The 19,008-nt window shown below is 35.3% G+C and overlaps 1 protein-coding gene, 1 long non-coding RNA gene and 1 other non-coding gene across 4 annotated transcripts; all 3 read left to right on the top strand.

The window, feature by feature from the left end:
* Positions 1-8,036: 8,036 nt before the first annotated feature.
* Positions 8,037-10,209, top strand: LOC149988130 (uncharacterized). The gene is made up of 2 exons (XR_016505440.1): positions 8,037-9,433; positions 9,564-10,209. It is a non-coding gene; the product is annotated as an uncharacterized LOC149988130 (long non-coding RNA).
* TRNAY-GUA (transfer RNA tyrosine (anticodon GUA)) lies at positions 9,959-10,041 on the top strand. Its single transcript is given in 2 exon segments — positions 9,959-9,995; positions 10,006-10,041. It is a non-coding gene; the product is annotated as a tRNA-Tyr (tRNA).
* Positions 10,210-13,662: 3,453 nt separating the features above from the next.
* LOC112288410 (putative pectate lyase 5) lies at positions 13,663-18,577 on the top strand. Of its 2 annotated transcripts, XR_016505439.1 has the most exons (7): positions 13,663-13,997; positions 14,371-15,494; positions 15,698-16,376; positions 16,490-16,593; positions 16,710-16,842; positions 17,049-17,359; positions 17,550-18,577. XR_016505439.1 is itself a non-coding variant. In XM_024532542.3 (6 exons), exons 2-6 carry the CDS (start codon positions 14,929-14,931, stop codon positions 17,274-17,276), a joined length of 1,710 nt encoding a protein of 569 aa, XP_024388310.1. In that variant the 5' UTR covers positions 13,663-13,997; positions 14,371-14,928; the 3' UTR covers positions 17,277-17,522. The 2 variants fall into 2 exon arrangements, 1 of the variants encoding a protein (XP_024388310.1); XM_024532542.3 differs by lacking the exon at positions 17,550-18,577 and having other exon boundaries at positions 17,049-17,522.
* Positions 18,578-19,008: the final 431 nt, after the last annotated feature.

Genomic DNA, 19,008 nt, shown 5'->3' with positions numbered 1-19,008 from the left:
CATTCGAAGGAGGTTTATACTATACTAGAATCTTTTCAAGCACCAAAAATTATTGTAGAGACAAAATATAAAACAGTAGATAAAAAGATAAAACTTGTTGTCGAACCTTTACGAGAAGATTCTAAGGAACAAATAGAAGAAGCATAAAAAGAAGAAAATTTAAGAAATCTAAAGAATATTGGATATCAGTTTACAAAGGAGACTTTTGAAGAATTGAAGATTGGATGTGATGGTTCTTTATTTCTAGCAGAAATCGAATATTTTAAAAAAATACTTGCTAAACGAGGTAAATCGTTTACCTTTGAATCTTCGGAAATAGGATGTGTAGATCCTAATGTTGTTGCTCCTATGGTTATCTTTACAGTACCTCATGTGCCTTGGAACTTAAGGCCAATTCCAATACCGAGGGTACATTTACTTAAATTGGTGGAATTACTAAAAGAAAAGATGAGAATGAAAATTTTGGAGCCTTCTTTTGCTCTATATTCTAGTCGTTGGTTTACAGTGCCTGAGAAAAATGGATCATTATATTTTATTCAAGATATATAGCCAATGAATGCCATAACTATAAGAAATGCAGGTATAGGACCTTTAGTAGATGAGTTTACAGAAGCGTTTATGGAAAGGACAATTTATTCAATGGGTGATTTATATTCGAGTTATGATCAATTTTAACTCGTGCATGGGAGTAGAGATCTAACGACAATGAGAATGCCACTTGGATTGCTTAAAATGTGTACTCTCCCACAAGGTGCTACTAATTCAGTTGCTCATATGATGAACGGGATGAATAAAGTACTAAGAGACTTCATCCCTAAAAAAACTATACCTTTTTTGGATGATGTTCCTATCAAAGGATGTGAAGAAGGAAAAAAAGACAAAACTTTAGATGAGGAAGGGTGTCGCAAATATGTTGTTGATCATGTACAAGATTATGAAAAGATTTTAATTTGACTTGACGAAATTCGTCTTACACTGTCAAGAACAAAATCTACATTTGAAGTACAAGAAGTTCTTATGATTGGACAATTGTGTGGGTCTTATGGAAGAAAGCCAGATCCAATCAAAGTTGATGCAATTGGAAGGATGAAAGATTCATGTGACTCTTTAACAGAGGTACATAGGTTTTTAGGAGTTTGTATATTTTATCGTATATGGATTCCTCATTATGCTCATATAGTGGATCCATTGTATGAATTATTATGTAAGGGTTATCGATTTAAATGGGAAAGAAAGCATATTGAAGCAATGCAAAAATTAAAGGTCTTATTTATGACACCTCCAATTTTAAGAAGAATTGATTACGACTGTAATAGGCAGATAATTCTTACTGTGGATACCAGTCCTATTGCTATTGGGTAGGCTGTGGATCAAGATGATTCAAGTGGAAATAGAATTGTGGTTCAATTTGGGGCTAAAGTTTTAAGTACTTGTCAACGTGTATATTCACAAGTCAAAAGGGAACTTTGGGGAGTTGTTTCAGCTATGAAAGCTGAAAAGGATTATTTAATTGGGACAAAAGTCGTAATTGAAACAGATTGCTTACCATTGCTTGGAATGGTTACTAATTTTCGACGCCAGATATTGTAATATTAAGATGGATTGCTTATATTAAGTCACTAAATCCAGAATTTAGGCATATTGCTGGAAAGGAAAATTTAGTAGCAGACATGATGTCTCGAGCAAGATACGAAGGAGAAGACAAAATGGTTGAAGACATTGATGACATTGGATTGAAATTCTATTCAGTATCAAATCTTAACCGAGAAGATAAGCTATTTCTTGACGAATTTTATGAAGGAGAAATATTAGATATTAGTCATTACTTAAATACCTTCACTAAGCAAAGAAATTAGTCTGTAGAAAAATTCAAACAAATAAGGAAGAAAGCATATGGATTTTTGCTTTGAGAAGGATTCTTATGGAAGAGACCGAAGAAAGGAATTGGGATGCCACAAAGAGTGATAGGCAGTAAGGAAGAAAAACAAAAATTATTAAAAGAGTTTTATGATAGTTTATGGGCAAGGCATAGAGGAATTTGGACTACTTTTGCTAAACTCAAGGAACGATATTGGTGGAGAAATATGTATCAAGATGTGCTCTTATTTGTAAAGTCGTGTGAAATTTGTCAAGTGTATTCTAATATACGACATCAAGATGGTCTTCATCCTATGTATCCTCTGACTATTCATTTGAAATGGGTCGTTGATTTGGTTATTATGCCAATCGGATTATGACAAATGAGATATTTGATCTTAGCTCGTGAAGATTTATCAAATCAAATAGAAAGAAGAGCATTGAAAACAAAGTCTATAGAAGGAATTTGTAGGTTTCTGCTTGAAGATGTTATTTGCCACGACGGATGTGTAGGAAAAATCATTACAGATCGTGGAGAATTAAATGTACAAGAAGCTCATAAATTCTTTGAAAGATGTGGAAGTAAACTATCACTGACTATTGCTTATAATTCAGAAGGAAATGCAAAAAGTGAATGTGGTCATCCACCGATTGTGAAAGTATTAGTTAAAGCTTGTAATGGGAAGGTTAGAGAATGGCCACGACTTTTGTCATTTGCATTATGGGCTGATCAAACAACTCATAGCTCAGTAATATGATATATGCCTATTGAACTTATGACACGTCAAAAACCAATTATGTCGGTTGAGGAAAAGGTACTTACTTGGAGTATACTACTATTGGAAGATAGATTGACAAGAGATAAATTTCTAGCTATTAGAATTCAACAATTAGAGCAAAGTTTAGAAGATGTGCAAATAGCATTAGAAAGGTTTAAAAGAGTAAGGTTACAAAACAAGATGCGATTTGATAAGCAACATCGATTGAGGCCTAAAGCAATTGAAGAAAGTGATTGGATTTTGGTCTATGATAGTAGCTTGGACAATCAACACAGTACTTTAAGAAAGTTTTTTAAGTGATGGTTTGGACCATATGTGGTAACAGCTGTTCATGATAATGCAACTTACTCATTGTGGGAGTTAGATGGAACGAAGTTAAAAATACCAATGGTAGAGAAGCGAGTAAAAATATTCAAACAAAGATACTTAGAAATAAATATAGAAGACCATAGTGACGATATAGATATTTTTCAGGGAGGAGATGAAATTGATCTGGATAGTAAAGATGATGAAGATAGATTGGATGAAGACTTAGAGGACATATTATGAGTCGAACAACAACTAGGTTAATTGGTGCATATCAAATGATGCATAGGTTCAGGGGGAGGGTGGATGTCGTGTTGTAACACGACAATATGGTAAAAATAAAAAAGAAGAAGATTTTTATTAATATTTAGTCATCTTGAATGTTAGTAGTAGCGGCCAATTCCAGTGCCAATATTCAGGGGCCAATTACTGTCACCCCATCACAGTCAGTCAAGGCATATTTACCAGTAATGAAATGCTTCATTTAATTCCAATAACAAGAGTCAGTAGAAGGAAAAAGGACTAATTCAACATTGAGTGAGCTTGATGTGAAGGGCCAATTTGACCTAATTATAGAGACGTCCAATTTAGGTCCTGTTACGGCCTCTTATTCAATATGAGACCTGATTCGATTGGCAACCCAATGAGGTCCCAATACAATGACTTTGACTCTATTGTAAGCTGTTCCATCAACTGGACCAATTTGAAAAGTCCAAGGCAGGAGGATATTGGACCGCATGGGAGAGGTAAGCTATTCTGTCCATTGCACCAATTCAAAAAGTCCAAGGCGGGAGGATTGGACTGTATGGAGAGAAAAGCTCTTTTGGCTGAACCAATTCAAAAAGACCAAGGTAGAAGAATATGGGATAGACGGGCAGAGGGATTTGGGGGGGAACGGGGGGAGATTGGAAAGCCGAATTAGAGGATAGACTTGTGGAGGGATTTTGGAGGGAGGTGATTTCGTGTCATTGGGATCAGTATTGGATTTTGAGGGATTTTTAAAGCGAGTCATGTTCTCTGTGATTTTAGATCTTTGAGAAATAAAACTACTTTACAAATTTTTAGATTTCGTGATTTTTGTAGTATTTTTATAAATAAAAACTTAGAGACTTATTGATATGCTTGTTGTGAATGTGTACAAGAGATTTGAGGTCAATCGAATGACTAGATCGATACATATGAAGGTTTTGTGAGCTAAGGTCTCGAAATTTAGGGATTTGAGGATGAGTATGGTTTTCTTAGATATCTAATAATCTGCTAGTTGGATTGGAGAGATTTTTAGTTTTATCAGTAGAAGACTTGATTTTCTATATGTAAGTAAAATTTGGAAGCAATAGAACGATGAAAAAAGGAGATATCAATGCTGGAAGTTTGGCATCAGATTGAAAAAGGAGAGGCTGACCGACATCCGAGTAGAATTTTGAGATCATCAACTAATTGGATCTTTTGTTGCAAATTTTCTTTTATCTTCCACAACTAGGTGCCCGGTGCATTCTCAAGCAAGACTTCATGAAATACGACAACGTGCTAAAATCTTAATAAATCAAGAAAAAGAAATCTGAGGACATTTGAAGCTTTATATATTCAAGCTTTAATACATCATTGTATCATATCTAAAAATCATCCTAGAGCAAATGGCCTAGTTGAGCGAATTATTTATATTTTCAAACATGATTTATGGAAGTATAGATTACTTCATTGCAACCATTGTGATTGGAACTTGATATTGCCATGGATTATAATAGATTATTGCTTTAATAAATAAGCATCTTTGGTATCTTATAGTCTTTATTAGTTGTTGTATGGACAAGAGCCAATTCTACCTAGTTCAATACATGAGAAGTTAGCTCTAACTCTAGACCAAGATGATCTTGATATTAGAGCTCAATATTTATATGATCGAGTAGAATTCTTTAAACAAGTCATATCTATGGCTATGAAAAACTTATTTTTTGCTCAATATTGTGACACTTTTTGATATGCTTGCATTTGTAGTGAAGCTAATTGATCTCAATTATAAATATTTTCCAAAAAAGATTATATGTATTTATAACATGAGGTGCTTACAACACTTGATGTTAAGGCATGGCATATAATTCTATATATAAAGGATGTATTTTTTAGTGGTATTTTGTTGTTTGAAGGTAAAGATGGATAAGAGTATTAAGAGCATTTAAAGAAGTGTATTCTTTATTATCTTCTTGTTGATGATTCTATACATCTTGAATTGACAGTTATATCAATTATTCTCTCTTATTTTGTATGTGGTGAAAAGAAAAGAGTTGTTACCATGTTTTTGTAAAATCAATATCAATATAGGTGGCATATGACGTATTTGATATTACTTCTTTTGACTATTCCTTTACAAGATTGGATTTATTCCTATTATAAAAAATCTTTTAGCCATGCATCATCTATTGATAAGGATTGAAGATTTCTTCTATTATGTTTATCACATACTTTAATGGTCCAATTGCTACAACATTAGTCTCAAAGAGTACAATTTGGCAATATCATTGTGGCATTCATCTTCAATGATATATGCTTTTTAGTCTTAGCTAGTTGGAGGAGCTCGTGTTCAATTAGAGGGAGTACTTGAGAGTGTATTGGGTGTAAATTTGTATTTGATTTAAATTATATATTTTATAATTAGTTTTTAGAATTTAATATGTTGTATATAAAAATCTTTGTTTACACAAAAATTGTTGCATGATAGAGCATTGGATACCAAATCTTGTTAAATATATGTACTTTAGTTTTATTAGTGATTTTTCATCCATTGATAATTTTTCCATTAATTGATTTTGTATCATAGACATATATGTTTATTCCAATAATTATCTATATGATAAATAGAAGTAGGTAAAAATAAATTAATTTTATAATATCTTCTAGAAAAACATCTTAAAAGCTTTATAGACAAGGCTTTGAATATAGATGTGTTTGTAGGTTAGAAACTTGGTCAACAAATTAGCCACATGTCATATGTATTGATAGCTTGTGGAAGAAGCTAACTATGTGGTATACATATAAAAAAAATTATCTTAGAAGTTAAAACATGTATCTTATAATTTAAACATATGTTGGAAATCTTATAGAATATTACTACATAGGTGCTAGTTAGATAGTATGCATAGAAGTAAGGATGAAGCCTTCTTTACTCTTGTCAACATTTTTTTTGTTCCTAGTCTAGTATGAAGAGTCTATACTCTTCTTGTCTTTGACAATAGGTATTCTAATTTTAATACTATATTACTTTTAGACAAAATATTTATTCTTCTTCAATTATAAAAAAATATATTTTAAGATTCTTCTTATTTTAATTTATGTCTTTGATACTTTGTTCATATTAATTAGGATTTGAATACTTAAGTAGAAAAAAATCCTTGACTTGACATTCTTGTCAAATCATATCTTGTAAATTATTTTTCAAAGAGAGAGAATTTGTTGTGAAGTTTTACTTTAGTATGGTGATTTAACTATTTTAGTAAAGATTACAATTTTCTCCATTTTTACACTTGTATTCTTGGATTTTCCTTTTCTAATGTAAGAGATGGTTTGAATTAGTTTGATATAGATTTTTAATCTTTCCATGAGAGTGACTTGAGTGAATATTTGTATTTGGTTTAAAATACATACTTTGTGATTGACTTGTAGTACTCAATGTATTATATGTAATAATGATTTTTAAACAACAAATTTTAAGAATGAATTTAGATTATAAAGAAGATATGAATCTTTTTTCATCAAAGGTACAAACCAATAGAAAGCACTTCTAAAAGAAAGTGCACCTATGAATTTAATTTGAGTAAATTCATTATGGTACTAAAAAAGGATGTAATCTTAGATAAAACTTATTTGTTGTAAAAATCCTTGAAATTTTGATCTTATTCCTTTAAACTTCTTACATATATTTATCTTTGCCTCTCATATACTTGGAGTAGCAAGACTTCATAGATTTAATTGTAAACTTGATCTATTTGTTTTTCTTAATTGCACAATTTCTTAGCATAGACTTTGAACTTTGGTGTTAACCTCTTCCATGGACATTGAAATACTACCTCTATGGTTGATGTTAGAGATATGTGAGATTTCCACCCTCAGAGTGTTGACAAGCTCATGAAGATTTACAATAGTTGAAAATCTATTTTCACTTCTGCAAAGAGTAACATCCATAATTTTTTCTTCCATAGATATTTCAAATAAATCTAAAAGTTAAATTAGATGAAGATAATGCAAAACTTGTAATATCAAATAAAATTTTCTACTAAAAGAGATAGTCCACTCTTTTATTAAAAAAGACAATTAATATTTTAAAAAATTAAAAGTAAATTTAAAAATAGATAATCCATAATTTTTAAAATCTAATAATAAAAGTAAAATAATTCATTGACTTCTAAAAGAAAAGAAAAGAAACAAGTTAGCACTCTTCTTAAATTGATAAGGACATGATTCTCAAAAAAAAAAAAAAAAAAAAAAAAAAAAAAATCTTAATACACTCTTATTATTATAGACATATATTTATTGTAATTATTACTTGAATAATATGAATAGATAGAATTAGGTAAAAGTATATTAACTTCATATTATCTTCTAAAATAGCTTCTTGGAAGCTTCATATATGTTTCTTTGACTTTATATGTATTTGTAATTGATTGGTAGGTTAGAAACTTGGTTAATAAGTTAACTACATGTCACACATATTGATAGCTTGTAGAACTATCTATCTATATAGCATCCATATAAAAAACTTGCCTTAAAAATTAAAATACATGTTAAGCAAAGTCAACACGTTTTGAAGATCCCATAGAATATCATCATATAGCTTCTAGGTAGAATATATATATATATATATATATATATATATATAAGTAAGAGAGAAGCATTTTCCACTCTTGTCAACTTTCTTTTTGCTTCTAATCTAATTTCAAGAGTCTCTAGTTTCCTTATTTTTTAGCAATAGTCATTCCAGCTTCCTTTCTAATATGCATAGTTCCTTATTTTTATTTTGTCATATTTTTTTTGAAAAAGTCTTACTTGTTTATTTTTTTTCATCAAGTTCTTATCCTTGATACTTATGTCATTCAAAAAGACTAAAAAATCACTCAATGATGGTAATATATTAAATTAGAATGACTATTGCCAAAAACAAGAAAATTATAAAGTCTTGAAACAAAACTAAGGACTAAAAAGGCATTGATAAGAGTAAAGAAGGCTTCACTCTTGCTTCCATATATATTATCTAACTATGAGCTATGTAGCAATGTTCTATAGGACCTCTAATATGTGTCCAATTTGCAAGACACATGTCTTAATTTGCAAGGCAAGTTTCTTATATGTGTGCCACACATCATTAGCTTATACCACAAGCTATCTACATATACAATACATAGCTAACTTGTTAATTAAGTTTTCTAACCTACTTAACTATAAACATGTATAAAGTCAAATATGTGTCTATAAAGCTTCTAAGAAGCTTCACCAGAAGATTTTATTAAATCTACCTATATTTATTTACTCCCTACTACTTCTTATCTAAATAAATATATATGTCAATTACATCACAACTCATCACCTATTTGACATATTTTTAATTTTTTTTTATTTCAATAAAAAATATCAATACTTCCAATATATATTATTTCAAATTGTGTACAAAGAAAATAACTTTTATTTAAATAATTAAAATAAATCATGATGAAATTGCAAAAATATATGGTAACATTTGCATCTCCCTTAATATATTGATTGTTGACACATAAAATTAGACAACAAACCTCTTGCGTGAGAACTCTGCGTATAGGGTTTCGAGCAATTCGACGATCATCATCGACATGGATGACTTCTGCCCAGCAGGTCTGAAAGGGGGAATGATATGCATGTGAGCAACGTTTCTGTTCTTTGACTCTCCGGCGAATGTTCGGGATTTCCAGGAATCCTTGTGGTTTGCACCTGATTAGAGTGAAAGGAGCGGAGATGTTTCTCTTGCAATTTTGCGTCTGTGACGTGGCTCTAGTGTGGTTGAGAGCGGTCGGAAGAATAGCTGGGCAAGAGTGTGTGGACTGTCCAGGTTTAGGATTTAGATTTAGGGTTCTGACGACGCCGTTAGTAAATCTTAGAGGTGCCAAGGACATGCGCCTCCTGCGAGCTCACTTGCGGAATTGTACATCGTGCCGCCTATGGACTGGGGTGAGTTCGTACACACGTCCCTGTGCAATCCCCATTAAATGTTTGAACTGAACTTGTTGAGAATGTTTCGCAGTGACTTGATATCCCACACTGCGAGACGATCTTCCTTCCTTCTGGTACGTGGACTTAACTCCTAGCGACATTCATTTCTGTTTCTCGTACGTAGCAATGGCTTCTCTAATGCAGTCATCAAAATATCGATGCCAGAACTATCTTTATCTCCTTCTGTTCATCATTCAATCAGAAATTGCGTGTGAAGAACGTAATACAATCTCAAGGTATCGGGTTCATATGCTTTGGAGGTAAGTTTTTGGTCCAAGCGTCCTCTACACTTCGTTTTATTTTACTTACGATTCGCTCACCTATGAGATCTTCGTAGTTCGTATGATTTGTATGAACCGGTGATTACCACTTATCTGCTAATGGAAACAGTTCTTCACATACTGGTGAGGCTTCTGAGATCTGAAGCATCCAGAAGAGCAATATGAACGCTCTGACGACTGTGCGGCTCAAAGCCTACGGGTTCGCGGACAGCACAGGAAAACCTCGAAATCTGACCTCATTATCCTCATCGTGTGATTTTCTACGAAGAGAAAGCCAGGAGATGTTAGTGAAAGGTGATGAACATGCGTGAGGTAAGGATGCAACTCACAGCATCAGCTGCAACTGCTCGAAAAGCTTGGTTTGTCACCATTTATATTCAGCTCCCGAAACAAGTGGGGTTGGCATATGAACTGCCCAGTTTCTTCGTTTCGGAATATTGGAGTAGGCTGATACTGTAGCTGTAAACATATAAATAAGTTTTAGGACTGAGCTTTATCAGGAATCCGACCATAGCTCAGTTGGTAGAGCGGAGGACTGTAGAGTTGCAGATATCCTTAGGTCACTGGTTCGAATCCGGTTGGTCGGACGTCTTTTGACATTTGACATTTTTGCTCACAAGTTAATCTATCTGCCAACTTCGAATACCTAGCAAATAATTTTTTAGACGGAGTGGAAAACATCCCCAGACATGCAAAATTGCAAAACAAAATAAACCATGTCTGCATAAATGAAAAATCCCAGAACATTGTTCAAAGCTTTTCGGATTTTTGTCTATTTCTTTGCCAAGTTTCAAAACAAAGTACTATTTAACATCATAATTTGCATCTGATTAAAATACACTTATCATCATCATCAGTGGATCGATCACTTTTTTAGTCACTTTTCTTATCAGGAGAGCATGTTTTGATTGATTATAGTTTTTGTTTTTATTATTTTTATTATTTTATTCTTTTTCTGAAAAGTGTATTTGTAAATGTATTGTTTTATGTTACAACATTGTATCCACAAATTTGATTACTTAACAGAAAATAGTCAAAAAACAAATTTCTCTATGTATAACGAGTTGTGTCATAAACAAAATATGTACAAAATTTAGAATATAGCATACAAGATTCAAAACTAATATCGACTATAACAATAGAATGTCACGTGATGCATGGCTTAAAAACACGAGTTTTATTTTTGTCACACGTTTCGTGTTGAAGAAATTGCTACTTTTCCATGGTTGTTTAAGAGCTTCGAACTCCAATTCTACCAATTTGCGGATTGTTCTTTAGCCTAGTCTACAAAATCACATAATCCACAAATCACATAATCCACCAATCATATAATCCACAAATCACATAATCCACCAATCATATAATCCACAAATCACATAATCCACCAATCATATAATCCACAAATCACATAATCCACCAATCATATAATCCACCAATCATATAATCCACAAATCACATAATCCACCAATCATATAATCCACCAATCATATAATCCACAAATCACATAATCCACCAATCATATAATCCACCAATCATATAATCCACAAATCACATAATCCACCAATCATATAATCCACCAATCACATAATCCACCAATCATATAATCCACCAATCACATAATCCACCAATCATATAATCCACCAATCATATAATCCACAAATCACATAATCCACCAATCATATAATCTACAAATCACATAATCCACCAATCATATAATCCACCAATCATATAATCCACAAATCACATAATCCACCAATCATATAATCCACAAATCACAAAATCCAAAAACCTACAAATCCACAAATCACATAATCCACAAATCACATAATCCTCAAATCAAATAATCCTAAAATCAAATAATCCATAAATCACATAATCCACAACTCACATAATCCAAAAATCAAATAATCCACAAATCACATAATCCACAAATCACATAATCCAAAAATCATATAATCCATAAATCACATAATCCACAAATTACATAATCCACAAATCACATAATCGACAAATCACATAATCCACAAATCATATAATCCACAAATCACATAATCCACAAATCACATAATCCTCAAATCAAATAATCCAAAAATTAAATAATCCAAAAATCACATAATCCACAACTCACATAATCCAAAAATCAAATAATCCACAAATCACATAATCCTCAAATCACATAATCCATAAATCACATAATCCACAAATCACATAATCCACAAATCACATAATCCAAAAATCATATAATCCATAAATCACATAATCCACAAATCACATAATCCTCAAATCATATAATCCACAAATCACATAATCCTCAAATCACATAATCCTCAAAATACATAATCCACAAATCATATAATCCACAAATCACATAATCCTCAAATCACATAATCCATAAATCATATAATCCATAAATCACATAATCCTCAAATCACATAATCCAAAAATCAAATAATCCATAAATCACATAATCCACAAATCCCATAATCCTCAAATCAAATAATCCAAAAATCAAATAATCCAAAAACCACATAATCCACAAATCACATAATCCTCAAATCATATAATCCACAAATCACATAATCCTCAAATCACATAATCCTCAAAATACATAATCCACAAATCATATAATCCACAAATCACATAATCCTCAAATCACATAATCCACAAATCATATAATCCATAAATCACATAATCCTCAAATCACATAATCCAAAAATCAAATAATCCATAAATCACATAATCCACAAATCCCATAATCCTCAAATCAAATAATCCAAAAATCAAATAATCCAAAAATCACATAATCCACAACTCACATAATCCAAAAATCAAATAATCCACAAATCACATAATCCTCAAATCACATAATCCATAAATCATATAATCCACAAATCACATAATCCAAAAATCATATAATCCATAAATCACATAATCCACAAATCACATAATCCTCAAATCATATAATCCACAAATCACATAATCCTCAAATCACATAATCCTCAAAACACATAATCCACAAATCATATAATCCACAAATCACATAATCCTCAAATCACATAATCTACAAATCATATAATCCATAAATCACATAATCCTCAAATCACATAATCCAAAAATCAAATAATCCATAAATCACATAATCCACAAATCTCATAATCCAAAAATCACATAATCCAAAAATCATATAATCCATAAATCACATAATCCACAAATCTCATAATCCAAAAATCACATAATCCAAAAATCATATAATCCATAAATCACATAATCCTCAAATCATATAATCCACAAATCACATAATCCTCAAATCACATAATCCTCAAAACACATAATCCACAAATCATATAATCCACAAATCACATAATCCTCAAATCACATAATCTACAAATCATATAATCCATAAATCACATAATCCTCAAATCACATAATCCAAAAATCAAATAATCCATAAATCACATAATCCACAAATCTCATAATCCAAAAATCACATAATCCAAAAATCATATAATCCATAAATCAAATAATCCACAAATCACATAATCCAAAAATCAAATAATCCATAGATCACATAATCCACAAATCATATAATCCATAAATCACATAATCCACAAATCACATAATCCACAAATTTATAAGTCTACAAATTTACAAATCTTGAATTAGCTATTCCACAAATCCAAAGTATACCAACCCACTAGTCCACAAATCTACAAGCTCACAAATCAACGATTCTACGAACCTCAATTCCTCATATCTCAAATCTACGAATCCAATATTGTAAAAATCTACCAGTAGTCATTTCTATGAATCCATAACAATCATTGCACCTCCACACATATTTGTAGCTGCCATTCACAAAAGTCATGGACCTCAACCAATATAATCTGAATACACGAAATATACTCATTTTATTGGTATGCCAAGAAACAAGAACTCATCCAAACGTAGTCTTGGTTTTCCTATCGAACTAGACAACTTGAAAGTCTAGACTAATCCATACTTCCAATGACATACTGTTTAAATTGAAGAACCCCAACACACTTCGAATGACATTTCACATTTACAGTAGCTAGTGTTAAAATAATTTCCGTGTTGTGCTCTACAACAATGACAGGAAACTAAAAATCAAACAAAATCCTCCAATGACTCAAATTCGCAAACTTTTAGGGTTTGCGAACACGATCCCGGAGTTTTCGTAGAAGACAAACATTTGCCAGCATGGCTTTGACTGCATGGGTTCTACGATGCATTCGTGGTCGGCGTCGGAGTCCTCCACCGCGGCGCAAGCTCTGGTTCGGTGCCTCCAAGTTCACCATATCAGATGCAGCAGCCCATCTCGCAGTTTGGACCCAGCTTCAGTCCGTTGCACACGAAGGATTCGAATTCATCACGGGGACGTCGTCAGGAATTGTAGCAGCGGCGGTGACGGTCAACGTGGTGGCCCCGATTCGTTTGCGGGCTCTGCAGCTGGTCACCGCGTCATTCGGTGGGCTCAAAGGAGAATGAACAATTATAGCCGCTGTGGTGGGGACGGCGTCAATAGGTGTGGGACCAACTCTCGGTTGCTCATCTTGCACTCCGTGGGATTGTGAAGCGTTTGAATCATGTGCTGTCAGTGTAATTTTGTACAATTAGATCGAATGGGTTTTTGACTAGATTGAGCAAGCCGAGGTAGGTTGGTTGGCTAAATTGCAGTGAGATTGTTGAAAATATCGCGAAATGTGTTACATGGTTTTACTATATTTGCTAAGGATTTTTTAACGGAGTATGGACAACGCTTCGTCTAAAATTACTCTTGAGTGCAGTGTTCTTCGGTCACAATGACACACATCTGAGAGGATGTGCAATTTGAGGGAAAACGGTTTGAATCATTACTGAATCCTAGGGAAGGTGGGAATGGCTCAATCCTCTTGCAGTTTAAAAGCGAGTTGAAGGAGTTGGTGGCTATCAAGCTCAGCGCTGCTACATTGCCGGATTGCACAGATTGCTCCCCATTATCGGAGCAGCTACCAGCACGTTGCACCCCTTGAAAGGATAATTTATCATTGCTGATCTTGAATCGGGAGATACAACCCCGAATCCGAGCCCGCCCGCTCGATATGAAAACTAATTCTGGAACAGACTCGCACCGCGTTCTTCGATTTGTGATTCTACAGTTGTTGGAGGTGCAGCGGAAGCTCGTCTTCGACAACCCCGGCCATGATTAGATCACATGAAGGATGGCGACGTTGGGTTCCTGCAACACTGGGTTGCGGAGGAATGTGATCAGGTCTATTCGCGGACATTGAAGTCGATCTCTCAATGTACGTGTTATCAATTAGCAGTGTCCTTCTTAAGACTCACGTGCACCTATTGCACGTCGATTAGATCAGAGTGTTCTGTCTGCATTGGGTTTGTGGGAATTCAACTACTTCTATGCGGTGTACTTGGAGATCTGTTGGATGAATCGAGCCTGCGCCTCATTGGTCACTTGAATGGCGACCAGAATGTTCCCTCGTTTGCTCCTGCTGGTGCTCACCTCCCAGTGGACACTCCTCCACGCCAGGTCGGTGGCAGGAGATTATCGCACTCAGCAGGATTACCCCGCCCAAAGCTTCATGGACTTCCCTAGCGACCCAGTCGTAGCAGAGGAGTATGTGTACGGTAGGGTTCCCGATTACCAGGACAGTCCTTATGAATTTCCTTCCGATCCAGTGTTGTTTGACACTCAAAGCAACACTCAGTTGGATATGCCCACATTCACCAAGAAAACTGGCCCCTTCCAGTATTCTGCTATGCAGGGAAGCGAACAAAGGCCAATAGAGATGCCAGAGGAGTATGACTCATTCGCTTCCACGGAGAGTGACCCAACATTCGACACATTCATAAACTCTCCTGAGGTTGTGGACGATGCTTCCCTGAGAAGCTTTTCGGGCGACACTGTGTACGAGAATGACGAGTCCGGCGAGCGACGCGGGTTTCACACCCAGTATGAGTACGAGAATGACGAGGTCTTCTTCAACACGTCCTCTGCGCGCACCATTTACAGGGGGATGGACAAGTAAGTTTGAACCCATTTTCTTCGCTGGATTTTTGTGGATTTTGAATGAGTAACTTAAATTGGAAACGTGGGTTTGGCTTCAGTGTGGAATGAGGTTCTGGTTGATAGCAGCCTCAATGTGACCAAAGTAGAGAATATAGACCTACTCCTGCACGTATACCATAATTGTTTGGACATTCTGATAACGCTTTACATTCTAGCAGTGAGTTGAGTCTTGCTGCTGTAGACATGCTGAACGCCACCACCGCGGACGACACGCTCGCCTCGCTGGCCAAGGTCTTGGGCGGGTGTGGCACTGGCAACCCAATAGACGACTGCTGGCGTTGCGACCTCAACTGGCGTAGCCATCGTCAGGCGTTGGCTGGCTGCGTCACTGGATTCGGACGAAACGCCGAGGGGGGTAAAAACGGGCCCATCTACGTTGTCACGAGGAAGGATGACGACGATCCGGAATATCCAAGACCTGGAACCTTGCGCCATGCATTGTCGCGGAATGGCCCTCTTTGGATAACCTTCGCCAAAAGCATGACAATCAAGCTAAAGGGAGAACTCTGGGTGAACTCGTACAAGACCATTGACGGTCGTGGCGCGGATGTACACGTTGTAGGAGCGCAGATCACCATCCAGAACGCCAGCCACGTTATCGTTCACGGCATCCATATCCACGACATTGAGGTTACAGGTCCTACGGCTATCCGAGTATCGCCCACCGGAGTGGTTCTTCGTGTCGAATCTGACGGTGACGCCCTCCATATCTTAAATTCGAAGCATGTGTGGGTGGATCACTGCTACCTGGCAAAGGCTTCTGACGGGCTGCTGGACGCTACTCGTGGATCGACCATGATAACAGTGTCGAACTGCTTGTTCGAGAATCACAACAAGGTAGCTATCTTGCTGCCTTTGAACAGGTTCTCTGGAGGTTGCTTTCACAATTGGCTGCGAGCTTAATATCATAGGTTACAACCATTTGAAGTCCTTGGCCGGTGAAATTGCAGGTGTTGCTGTTTGGATCAAGCCCTACATGGACAGCCGACAGGAACATGAAGGCGACAGTGGCTTTTAACAAATTTGGCAAAGGCCTCATTCAAAGAATGCCACGGTATAGTTCACTGAACTGTGATTTACAGTGAAGATTTGCATCTGCTTAGTGAAACGTGTCTGGCTTTTGGGTTGTCAAAGCAGCTTACTGCTATTATGCTCTGTTGTGCAATTCAGATGCCGGTTTGGTGTGTTCCATATTTTGAACAACGATTACTCGGAGGGGTGGGACAAGTATGCGATCGGGGGAAGCGAAAACCCTACTATCCTCAGCGAAGGAAATTATTTTAGACCCACCCGGGAGAAAGAGGTGAGATTCTCTGCACAGATCGCTATTCATGAACACTTTCCTTCAACCCTTGTACACAAACGAATCACTTCGGTTGCACTGCCTTACTTTTGATTTCTTTCCACTCACTTGATTAAGCAATTAGATGTCGAATGCCCCAGGTCCTGATTCGTTGTTTTCAATCTTACTGGAATATTGTTCTGATCCGAAGGTGTTTTGAATCCTAGGTGACAAAACGCATCGATGACAATGGACCCACTTTCGGGAGCTGGGAGAACTGGAACTGGGTTTCCAGCGGCGACATTTTCCTTGATGGATCATACTTCACTGGCTCCGGAGCCGAGATCACCGCTAGCGTCTACGCTGATGCCTTCAGCACTTCGTCACGTCCTGGGCACCTGGTGCCCGCTTTCACAAAAAGTGCGGGACCCCTGAAATCTGTGGCGACATCCTGATCTAACTATTCTCAAGAATTGTGTGGAATATAAAATGGGATAGCATGCATGCGCATCGGGATTCCTCAAACCGGCACGCAGAGGTTTGTCTAGTAGTATCCCTTCATGTGGACTGCAACCTCCTCACTGAAGCTTGCGATTGATTACCAGCTTGTGGGTGACGAGTTGGTATTGATTAGATTTAAACCACAATTTTTTTTTTTTTGAAAAAGAACAAATTAACATCAAGCTTTTGTTTTTTTGTCACTGACTTTTGGAGATTAGAATGTGCAGACCGCTTTTGTGAAGGTATCTGAAGTTGTGTGTTGTGATCGAGTACTTAATAGTCGATACGGTTTTAAGGAGTATGATGGATCAACTTCTCATTGGTGCGTACTAGTTTCATTGCATTACCTGCACGTTAGCGGGAGCATCGTGGGTTTGGAATTCCCTACTACAGTCCAAACATCGCGGGTGAATTATCGAGTCTGTGGCTTTTGTCTAGTCTAGAATCTCCAAGCAACCTCTCCCTGTGAGCGACGTAGTCGTTGCCTCGATTGACGAGTTGATAGTTCTCATGTGTTACTCTTCAGATTGGATAGTGCAGCACCTGCTACAATGTAGATACTTTTTCGGAAGAACACACATATTCGGTGCTTGTGTACCTCGTTCCAGATGTGTTGCGTGCCCCATCTCTTGAATCGACTGCAGCGAAACACTTGCAAAAACCAAGAATTCTCCTCAGTGCAAGTGCAGTCAAGTGGATTGTGATGGGATGAGGGAATCTGCTGCTGCTGTTTCGTTTCCCTCTTTGACCTTCAAACTCGATTGGAGTATGTTTGTTCTGAATGCTGTCGTATCCCTGCAGTATTGCTTGCTCAGTAACGTTGCTCGCTGTCTCTGCACATCCTCTCGTTGTTGTCAATATGAATTACTCTATTGGAATTTGTGTTACGACTATTGGAATGGCAACCTGTGATCTTCTTCATGGCTGTAACTCTCTATGGTTGCAATGTATTTTTGTAATTCTAAATTATTTTAAAGTAAACTAGAAGTTACCCTTCATGTTTTATGTTGAAATTCAGCTTGTGTCCAAAACACACATATTTTTATAAGTTTTGCATGTCTTTAAATTTTTTATGAGACATGATAGACCATACCAAAAGAATTTAGTTCAATCTTCAAATGGTGAAATAGGGATTTCAAGATTTGCAAACAATGTCCCTGTGGCTCCTTCCATTTAATTAAAAGAATGCATTATCTTCAATAATACCAAATCAACCATGATTTGGTGTTATTTTAATTTATGAAAGTAAATTTGATTCATTTTGATATAGATTTGTAATTATATTAAATTCTAAACAAACTTTTTTTTTGCCATACTTTTAATTTTTAAAGAACCAATAAAAATGAACAACAAGAAATAAAAGAATAAATACCAAAGAATTTTATAATCTCTACTAATTGTTTTATTTAAAACTTGGTGATTTTTCATTGTTCAAAAAATAAAGTCTAAAAGATAGATAATTGTTATCGACATATATATTTACTTAAATTAAAGGAGTTAGATAGAAATAAATAGAAGTAGAAGTGAATAAATTTGATATTATATTGTGAAAAAATTTCTTAGAAGCTTTGTAGGTACATATTTGATTTTATATATGATTGTAAGTGATTGATAAGTTAAAAACTTAGTCAACAAGTTGGCCACATGTCATACATAGAGATGACTTATGTCACACGTATTGGTATC

This window comes from Physcomitrium patens, chromosome 11, assembly GCF_059467195.1.
Source record: "Physcomitrium patens ecotype Gransden chromosome 11, ASM5946719v1, whole genome shotgun sequence".
Taxonomy (NCBI): Eukaryota; Viridiplantae; Streptophyta; class Bryopsida; order Funariales; family Funariaceae; genus Physcomitrium; species Physcomitrium patens.
Note: the sequence above shows the minus strand (reverse complement) of the source record. Positions and strands in the feature narration are given on the sequence as shown.